The 11,114-nt window shown below is 44.6% G+C and overlaps 1 protein-coding gene across 1 annotated transcript; it reads left to right on the forward strand.

The window, feature by feature from the left end:
* Window positions 1–464: 464 nt before the first annotated feature.
* On the forward strand, window positions 465–3,144 carry LOC310779658 (lysophosphatidic acid receptor 6; the record flags this gene model as incomplete). The annotated part of the gene is made up of 2 exons (XM_083640161.1): window positions 465–491; window positions 2,167–3,144. Exon 2 carries the CDS (start codon window positions 2,173–2,175, stop codon window positions 3,142–3,144), a length of 972 nt encoding a protein of 323 aa, XP_083496287.1. The 5' UTR covers window positions 465–491; window positions 2,167–2,172.
* Window positions 3,145–11,114: the final 7,970 nt, after the last annotated feature.

Below are 11,114 nucleotides of genomic sequence, written 5' to 3' on the forward strand. Positions count from 1 at the left end.
TATCAGCTTACCAAAACCTACATCAATATTGTCATTTTATTAATTACCAGATATCAGCAGAAGATAGAAGAAAAGAGTATGGGCGAGCGCACAAAGTCACAAACAGAAAAAAAAACGCAATATATTATACAAATGAAAACAACATGGCAATATGAATAAAACAATATGTAAATATGGATACTTGCTGTGCATCATATTCCCATTGGCAAGGCATACGTAAGACTGAGAAAGACTGACAGTGTGTGTGTGTGTGTGTGTGTGTGTGTGTGTGTGTGTGTGTGTGTGTGCCCACATGCGTGCGTGCGTGCGCGCATACATGTGTGTGAGTGTAAGCGAGAGAGAGAGAGAGAGGGAGAGAGAGAGAGAGAGAGAGAGAGAGAGAGAGAGATAGAGAGAGAGAGAGAGAGAGAGAGAGAGGCCTAGAACAGTTCCACTTCCTGTTCTCATTCAGAGAGGAGAGACACATCTTGAGACAGAGCAATAGACTACAGGTCAGTTAAGCCTCCCGTATAACAGACAAGACTAAATATATGTATGTTATTTTCGAGGTCTGATGGGACTGATGCCAGCATGGTAGGCCTATTCAAACTCAAAATTGATTCTTATCATAATTGGGCATTTGGCTGGACAGTGCACGGCTTTCATTTCAGAGTCAGACCCATGTTGTGGAGCACCTATCCAAAAAGGTGATTGCAATGATTGGTTTCTTTGACAGAAACCAGTCCTGTTTTTCCACTTCCAGACCATTGTGCAGTCAACCATAATGGTCTGTTTTTGACTATGGTGATGTCCTGTATATGCACGCTTCCTCCACTACCTTGAAGCCTTTTGATGTGGCCATTCATAGTGCTGTGTGATTCATAGGTTCCTCATGTATCACTGTGTTTTGTATGAAAAATGAGGTTGCCCCCCCCTTGTCATTCGTAGAGAGCAACATTATATTTTAGTTTATTTATAATGCCTTGCAGTGATGGCTGGTGGTCATATTGGGTGGATGGGCTAAACAATTATAACCATCAATAGCTCATGCTGCAGCAACAGCAGCATCCGACATAACCAAATTACAGCACCGAATGACACCAAATACAAGAATTGCCTGATGCAAAGCTTTCTGTATCATTCTCTCACTCTCTCTCTCACACACACACACACACACACACACACACACACACACACACACACACACACACACACACACACACACACACACACACACACACACACACACACACAGCTTTAATTTGAGAGTCAGACCCATGTTGTGGAGCACCTATCCAAAAAGGTGATTGCGATTGGCTTCTTTGACAGAAACCAGTCCTGTTTTTCCACTTCCAGACCATTGTGCAGTCAACCATAATGGTCTGTTTTTGACTATGGTGATGTCCTGTATATGCAGGCTTCCTCCACTACCTTGAAGCCTTTTGATGTGGCCATTCATAGTGCTGTGTGATTCATAGGTTCCTCATGTATCACTGTGTTTTGTATGAAAAATGAGGTTGCCCCCCCCCCCCCCTCCTTGTCATTCGTAGACAGCAACATTATATTTTAGTTGATTGATAATGCCTTGTATGGCAAGCTTCCACTGTATTTGCAGGTTATAGGCAGCATATGGCTGCATAATGTGTGTGAGATAGCGTGCGTGTGTGCGTGCACGTGCGTTACTCACAATGGGGTGTGGTGATGTTAGTCATAATGATACTGACAAAGGAGGCAGTGGCAGTTAGGTAGAGACGACTGTGGTAAAGATGAACACTGTGATGGCAGAATTGTTGCTTGAATCCAAACCGCCAACAAAGCAGGTCAATAAAAACCCTTGCAGAAATGTGAACGCCTACATTTGAATTGAAAGCATTGTGCATTTTGAGATCCATTTCGCTCCAAACTCGTACAAGAGCCCCGTCACACGCCTTATGCGTTTGAGGTGCATTATATGGAACGCGCCACGGGCGGACCGTTAAAAAGCGGGCTCGTCGTCCAGAGCGAGTTGGTTTTGGGGTTGGGGCTTATGGGGGTGGAGGCCCCTGGGTCTCCCGTAACCCTAACCCTATTATCGTAACCCTAATCCCCACCATATCCAAACCCTAACCCTAAGACCACCTACCCAATGCCTAACCCTTCTCTCTTTCTTTATCTCTCTCTCTCTCTCTCTCTCTTCCTTTCTCTCAGGTCATCATGTCCAGCATCATCAACACCACCACTGCCTGCAACCACTCTACAGCAGGCGACGTGGACAAGATCTTTGTCTGTGTTTATACCATCATCTCCTTTGTTGGCCTCATTCTCAACATCATAGCCCTCGTCATTTTCTTCCGTCACACCAAATCCAGATCGCACACCACGGTTTATATGACCAACTTGGCCATAGTGGATCTACTCCTGGTCCTAATGCTGCCCGTGAGGATCTACTACCATCTGGGGTACACCAACCTCCCTCAGCAACTGTGTGACTGGGTCGGTCTGGTGCTGTTGGCCAACATGTACGGGAGCATCTTCCTCCTCACTTGTATTTGCTTCGACCGCTGCATGGCCGTCACCTTCCCCATGTCGCCCCGCGTCCAGGCGGGGAGGAAGAAATCACCGTTCGTTTGCCTCGCTGTGTGGATGCTGACCTTCGGCTCCAGCCTGCCCGTCTACCTCTCCAAGAAGATCTCCACGGAGGGGCGCTGCTTTGACACCCTGCCGGTCTATGCCACGCAGCCGCTGGTGGTTTTTTCCACGCTGGTCGTGGGCTTCGGAATCCCATTGCTGGTGATGCTGACCTGCTCCTGGGGTTTGGTCCGGGCCATCCGGCGAAGCACCGTGGCCCAGACCGAGCTGGTGGACAGCAAGAAGATCGAGAGGATGATTGCCGTCAGCCTCCTCATCTTCCTCCTCAGCTTCCTCCCTTACCATGTCACCCTGGGCCTCCTCTACCTGTATGGAAAGGAGGTACCATGCTCCCTGCTGGCCGCATACCAGTACAGCCTGATGGTGGCATGTCTGAATGCCATGTTAGATCCGCTTGCGTACTATTTCACCACAGAGACCTTTAGGAGGAAGATCAACATGGAGGCTGTGAGGGAGATGTTCCCCTTGAATACTCAAGGCTCTACGGAGGCGAACAGCAACACCAGAGTGCTAACACTTAAGGCCCAATTATGCTAAAATAAGGATATGCATATGGCCTGAGCTTTCTGTCCGTACTCCAGATTGTTTTATCCCATTTTTATCCCCCGTTAGTGCAAATTTTAATTTATTTATCCTGGTTGCTGCTCCACCCTCTGCCAATCTTGGGAGAGCCAAAACTGGCTCCATGCTTCCTCCGAGACATGGGCAGTAGCCAGCCGCTTCTTTTCACCTGACACGGGAAGCTTCACCGGTAGGATACAGCACGTAGGAGCATCACGCTATTCCAACGAGTTCCCCTCCCTCCGAACAGGCGCCCCTAACGACCAGAGGAGGCACCACATCAGCGACCAGGATATTGCATGTTTTGGTGTGGGGTTCCTATATGAAGGAAACCCCCAGGGGGCATGGGGAGAACATGCAAACTCCACACAGAAAGGCCCTTTTGACGACCCCACCCGGGCGGCGGGCACTCGAGGACATGCGGACAGGCACGCACTCCTTCAGCGCTCACAGCGTCCCAGGTGGGAATCGAACCCAGGACCTTCTAGCTGTGAGGCGACAGCGCTTACCACTGCACCACCATTCTGTCCGTACTCTGCGTTGATTTTGTCTGTAATTCTGCACGTTTTCTGAAAGCTTAATACGGATGAAACAGAGCGGGATCACACACACTCACACATTTGACTCTCTACTGCCCACTAGTGGATGCATTGCTTAACATGATACCAACGTGAAAGACGCGTGCAAGTATGTGGGCAGTGACATTTACAGTGAAAAAATAAAGGTCCGCACACCAGAGGAGCTCCCGTTAGGTTTCTTTATTAAATTATGCACACAGCGTGACGTTTCGGGCCACACTGGCCCTTCCTCACTCTCTGAGGAAGGGCCAGTGTGGCCCGAAACGTCACGCTGTGTGCATAATTTAATAAAGAAACCTAACGGGAGCTCCTCTGGTGTGCGGACCTTTATTTTTTCACTGTGAGTATCCTCTTTGATCCAGCACCCAGGCCCAGTGTGGCCAACCTTTGGATGTGCGTGTCCCTGTCTACTTTTGGCAGTGACATTTACACCTTTTTAAACGGACGCATTTATTTTCTTATGAAAGTGGAGCATAAATGAGCTCTTAAGGCCAATTATGCTCCATTTTCATACAAAAATGAATGTGTCCGTTTCAAACAGTGTCCGCATACTTCCATGTATATATGTATTTTGTATTTATATATATTTTTAGGCTTGTACCATACCAGAAACCTTACTGTACCGTAAAGAAATACAAATATAAAACTTTTAAGTCTACGGACCTTTATGATGCTGTAAAGAACCATTTATTACTATTACTATTACTTAATTATGACATGTAGCCTACTGTGATATTAAAATAACTTTAAGATTCAAACATTCTGTCTTCGAGAGCATGAACTTACAACATGGTGTGATAAAAAAAGAAAAAGAAAAAACGTTTCTACAAATCTGTTGGCCCGTATGCAATCAACGTTTTATGACTGTGAAAATGTAATTACATATTAGGTGTGATGTCATAATCCTTTGCAAAACAATGGGGGGGGAAATACTAAAATACTAAAATCCACCTCTAACGATTGGAGACATTGGATCATTTCATCTCCTTAGCTTGTTTTTCCATTTCACAGTCACTGTCACAGAGAGATGCGTGATACAGGATGAAAACAAGCCCTTAAAGGATACTACGTTTGTTGATGTTGACAGCATGAAAACATTCTAACCAAAACCTAAAACCTAAAACGTTTTTTTTTCTGATGCATCTTGAACAAGCCTTTCAGACAACGGATGTGTTGAATGTTGAAGTTTGCTAATATTTCCTGTGTTATGTCAAGGACCCTAAAAAAGGAAGGATGAGACATCACTCATGTCACATCGTTCGAATTTTGCATCAGGGCCAGGCTTTTCGGGTCAGTTCTATTGAAGTGAATGGGGCGGGTAGGGTAAGTCACACTATAAACCATCATATCTGTGTCATTTCACCTTTGATTATTGATTTGATTATTGGTCTCCAAACAGATCATGGCTCTGTCCAGCAGCTGCATATAGCTCAACTCAAGCGCCTGTTTGGTCCAAAATAGAGCTAGATTATCATGATACATGAGCGAATGGGGCAGCATCAGTCAACATCATGTATGATTATTTTAATCTAGTGGAAGCATTTTTCAATCCAAGATGGAACAACACTGATTTATAGCACATAGATAGAGGTCACGTGGAGGCTGGGTTTACCCAGGCTAGGTTTATAGTGGGACTTACACTGCCAGCCATAGAACTGGCTCCAAAGTCTGGCCCCAATGCCATGATGTCTCTTCCTTCTTTGTTTAGGGTCGTTGATCTCTGTAAGTGACAACAGACACAGGAAATATTATGTGCATGTGGATGTGATTGCGTGTGTGTGTGTGTGTGTGTGTGTGTGTGTGTGTGTGTGTGTGTGTGTGTGTGTGTGTGTGCGTGCACGCGTGCGTGCGTGCGTGCGTGTGTGCGTGCGTGCGTGCGTGTGTGTGTGTGTGTGTGTGTGTGCATGTACAGGACTGTGTCTCTACACCACTAGCGACTTTATTGCTAAACACTGAACCTTTGTTTAACCATAAAGGCCAACCTCAGACAGGAAACATGGGCCTGCTGTACATCATCACAATCACCCCAGCTCACCCCAGCACTGCTGAAGGTACACTACCAGCTCACCCCAGCACTGCTGAAGGTACCAGCTCACCCCAGCACTGCTGAAGCTACCAGCTCACCCCCCAGCTCACCCCAGCATTGCTAAAGGTAGCAGCTCACCCCAGCACTGCTGAAGCTACCAGCTCACCCCAGCACTGCTGAAGGTACTAGCTCACCCCAGCACTGCTGAAGCTACCGGCTCACCCCAGCACTGCTGAAGGTGCCAGCTCACCCCAGCACTGCTGAAGCTACCAGCTCACCCCAGCACTGCTAAAGGTAGCAGCTCACCCCAGCACTGCTAAAGGTAGCAGCTCACCCCAGCACTGCTGAAGGTGCCAGCTCACCCCAGCACTGCTAAAGGTACCAGCTCACCCCAGCACTGCTGAAGGTACCGGCTCACCCCAGCACTGCTGAAGGTGCCAGCTCACCCCAGCACTGCTGAAGCTACCAGCTCACCCCAGCACTGCTGAAGTTACTAGCTCACCCCAGCACTGCTGAAGCTACCAGCTCACCCCAGCACTGCTGAAGCTACCAGCTCACCCCAGCACTGCTGAAGCTACCGGCTCACCCCAGCACTGCTGAAGCTACCAGCTCACCCCAGCACTGCTGAAGCTACCGGCTCACCCCAGCACTGCTGAAGCTACCAGCTCACCCCAGCACTGCTGAAGGTACCAGCTCACCCCAGCACTGCTGAAGGTACTAGCTCACCCCAGCACTGCTAAAGGTACCAGCTCACCCCAGCACTGCTGAAGGTACCAGCTCACCCCAGCACTGCTGAAGCTACAAGTGGACAACTTCAAATTGGCTGGTTATGATCAGAAATCATTTACAAAAAAGTGAAATCTTTGTCCATAAGATTGTTTTATGTAAGTGTTGAATAAATGAGATATAGTGATTAGCTGACATTTTTCTGGCAACTCGGACGCTCGGACAATAAAGTTGTGTTGTGTTGTGTTGTGTTGTGTTGTGTTGTGTTGTGTTGTGGTGTGTTGTGTTGTGTTGTGTTGTGTTGTGTTGTGTTGTGTTGTGTTGTGTTGTGTTGTGTTGTGTTGTGTTGTGGTGTGTTGTGTTGTGTTGTGTTGTGTTGTGTTGTGTAATAGGATATTGTGCCTCAATTCTGTAAGTGGGTTCTCTGCTGTAATTTCTTCAAGTTCTCTTTTTCTGCAGTTGGAATTCACAAGCAGAGAAGTGTGCACTGATGACACATTGATCTACTTGTGGAGCAGGGAGGTACAGCTGCGTTCTCATCCTACATTCAAGTGTAGCCTGATTACTTTTCTCCAGTTGTACACGGTGCCTTGGTGTTCTGTCCTCATAGCTTCAGGTAGTGAGAGAGGAAGACGAGATGCACACAGACAAAGGTCAGACAGACATGTGGTGTCTTGTGATCAACGGTTGCACAGGAAAAGCTTGTGTTTGTGTGGCAGCAGCATTTTCATGACAGACAGAAGAGGTGAGATGCAGAAGTGGCCTATTTGTGCTAGTCTCTGTGATTCTCTGAGTATGTCTGCTGCATGTAGGCTACGTGTGCATTCACACGTCCTACAGAGTCACATGAGTATGTCTGCTGCATGTAGGTTGATCAATTGCAAATTCATTCAACACACACACACACGCAGAAATGGGCAGTATTTTAAATACATGTATTTAAAATACGTATTTCAAATACATTTGCGTATTTTGTCATTTGTATTTGGCTGGACCGAGAAAAATAAGATGTAATTTGTATCAAGATACTTTCAGACCTTGTATTTTGTGTATTTTAAATACATAAAATACTTTTTTCTTTAATTTTATGTTATTTTATTCTCAAATTGACACATTCTTACCATTGACACAGGTTTAAACTGTGGAGGAAAGAAATGTGACATGTCACTTCTACTCTACCTCTGATTGGCTTACCCTCAGAACAAACTCAGAGGCAGAGTAGGGTGGGTCTTGAGTCAGACTTCATAACACTTCTTCGACTAGTATGAAGCCTTGTATTGGTGGAAATTCCCCCCGAGATAAATTACTAATATAAATTGATGATTAGATATTGCATGCACTGGCCTATCTGCAAATGAAACAGTTTACTGCATATTCAAACAAGTGTATCATATTGTATGTATGAAGACACAACTAATTATCTTCTTAATTAAAATTGGCAAAGTGGGTGGCAGTGTGTGTGGCGGCAGTGTGGGTCATGATTGTGATGTCATCAGTGATTTCATCAGTGATGTCACTTGATCAATTGTGATGTCATCAGTGATGTCACTCGAGCCACTGTTTGCTCGTCTGTGATGTTACTCAGGCAGTTGTGATGTCATCAGTGATGTCACTCTGATGTAGTATGAGCCGATGGCGCACATTTGCACAATTGGAGCCGGCGATTTCCATAACTGCAGCCATGGCGCATCATCTCCAGGGATACTGTTATGATGTCATATCTGACATCATAGCTTGAGGTTAACATGTAGAAATGCTGCCTGTAAGTCAAAAGCCCTCACAGAAGGTGATTAACAGCTGAAGTGAGGGAGAAATTAGCTGTGCTGAAAAACAGCTAAAACTGAAATGAAAGAACTGTAATGTGTTAGAGGGTACACAATAGGGTTGTGCGATGTCACCTAAATAACCATCGCGATGGTTCCACAGTGAAACATCGCGATGGACGTTGGCATCGACGTTGACGGGGGGTGGGGTTAATTAATGATTTATGAAGTCCATGTGGTGCCGTTTGGCTGCACCACTGCAATGTACGTTCACGTTTACAACAGGACAGCTGAGCTCTACATGTCATGAGAGACCAGCGGGCTTGGATAGGCTACTACTATACAGTACAGAGCCAGGCAATTCAAACAGTAGGCTATCACTACCAGCAATATTGAAAGGCGCAAAACAATCAAACGTTAACGTTACAGATCGTGACCAACAACGTGTGTGTGTTTAATTTAACTAGCTGGCAGAAAAGGGGCAGAATTACTGGCGGCTAACGTTAGATTTGTGTGGGCTCAGTTTTGAACCTAACATTTGGTTACGTTAAGGAGAGATAGAAACACAGCAGCAGGCAGCCTACACAGTATGTAATGGAGAGAGTTCCTGGAAACAGGCAAGTTGAATTCACAGTTGAAGACTTGTAACATTACTCACATTAGGTTGAAAACAGGAAAGAACGTGAAGTTTCTTCTTTCTTAACATTTTCACAACACAACCGACTTCTGCTTATTGTATCTTCCTCTCCGCTTTACCACTTCTCTGAACTGGGGATAAGGTACGCTTGTTTAATGCCGCCTGTGCGTCCCCCGTGTGTCGCGGTTGAGTGGAGATAGCCTTTTTTATGATTAAATCTGCCAAATTCTTTATTCGAACAGATAATCACGATGGTCCGATGTAGAAGTGCCAGAGGTCGATGGGGGTCGGCCCATCGACGATGGTCGATGCCATCGTCCATGGTGCCAACCCTAGTACACAAAGGAGAATACTGTCACAGAGGACTAAGACATGATTTACCATCTAAGGAAACCAGAAAATTTCACATTTGATAAGCTGGAATCAGAGAATTAGGACATTTTCCTTACAGAAATGGCTAGAAATGATGAACAGATGATCAAAATAGGCAATTAATGTAATATTTGGCAATGAATTGATGGATTTACTAATTGTTGCAGCTCTTCATCAGTTTTTATAAAATGTATTTTTATGTATTTTCAAAATACAAAATACGTATTTGTATCTCAAATACATTTTTCAGACGAGTATTTTGTATTTGTATTGTGATACATTTTTTGAGCAAGTATTTGTAATTTGTATCAAAATACTTTATGATGTATTTTCACCCATCTCTGCAACACACGACTGCCCGACTAACATCACTTCCGTCACAAATTGTGTCTAAAGATAAGATCACAGTTGCTTGAGCGACATCACAGTTGAGCAATTGCAAATGCATTCAACACACACACCTGCCCGAGTGACATCACTTCCAGGTGACCTCTTAGGTGACTTCTTAGGTGACTACATCTTAGGTGACTACAGTACAACTACCTGATAACGTCACAGTCGAGCAATTGCGCGTGACATCCTTTCCAGTTGAGTGACATTACTTCACACGTTCGTTTACACGAGATGGATTCGCCCAGGTCAACTGCTGACCTACAGGTGCATATGGACAAAGTCACGTATAGAAGCAGCTTTATTGCTTAGAAATTCTCTCTCTCTTTCTTTATTAAAAAAAAATATATATATATATATATATATATATATATATATATATATATATATATACTAACCTAAACTTGTACCACTGTTCCTTCAGAAGTTGTAGTTGTCATAGACTGTGCTCCATAGTTGATTGCTCTATTGCGGACAAAAAATGTGTTATTGTAAGTCGCTTTGGATAAAAGCGTCTGCCAAATGACGTAATGTAATGTAATGTAATGTAGAAATAGTAAAAAAAAAAAAAAAAAAAAGTTTTGCATGTCTGGAGTGACTAGAGTTTCTTGACATCATCAAAGAGAGGTCAGGAGCCGACCTGCCCTATGGTTTCCAGCATAGACAGAGAGGTTTGAGATAAAGGATGAAGGATGGGATGAAGAGGAGGAGGAGGAAGAAGAGGGGGTGGGAGTCCTGCCCCCTCCCCATGACCAAAACAAAAGCTTTTGGCTCTCTTTCTTTCAGCTATTGTTGTGCAAGGAAGACTATTGCTCCCATTCAACCTGCTTTTGTGTGGCTGACTGACTGTGGAAAGACTTTGTGTGGTGGTGGTGGTGGGGGGGGGGGGGGGGGATTTATTGGTCATTAGTCGGGGTCAGGACAAAACCAAAATATCCCTGATCGCTTGGATAATTAATGTCTTCCTTATTAACCCATTGATACCTGATGCAGCATTTGCGTGTACATCCCTCATTTGTGTGTGTATCCTTCTTAAAGGGATACACACACAAATGCTGCATCAGGTATGAATGGGTTAAAGTAAATGCATTCAAGACACCGCAAACAAAGCCCACATCCAGATAGCAATACAATAGACTTATCGGTCCGTTTGTTCCACTAAATCTTTGCTTTTCTGCATGATCGTGTGCACACTTTAAACCAATCAGCAAATTGAAGTGTCAAGTGTCAAATATCACACTTGAATTTCAAAACACAGGATTCGATTTTTAAGGCATCGGTTAAGAAAGGAATGTTTGCAATTAGTGTTGAAGGGCCCTACTTATCTGACTCATTTGTGGAGAACTATCAAATAAATAAAAAATTGCCCCAAAATATCTTCTATTACTAGAAATAAATATATATATATATACTCAAATATGAAAAGGAATATAATTAATATGCTCTATTTGAAT

This window comes from Poromitra crassiceps (genome assembly GCF_964638095.1).
Source record: "Poromitra crassiceps genome assembly, chromosome: 7".
NCBI lineage: Eukaryota > Metazoa > Chordata > Actinopteri > Beryciformes > Melamphaidae > Poromitra > Poromitra crassiceps.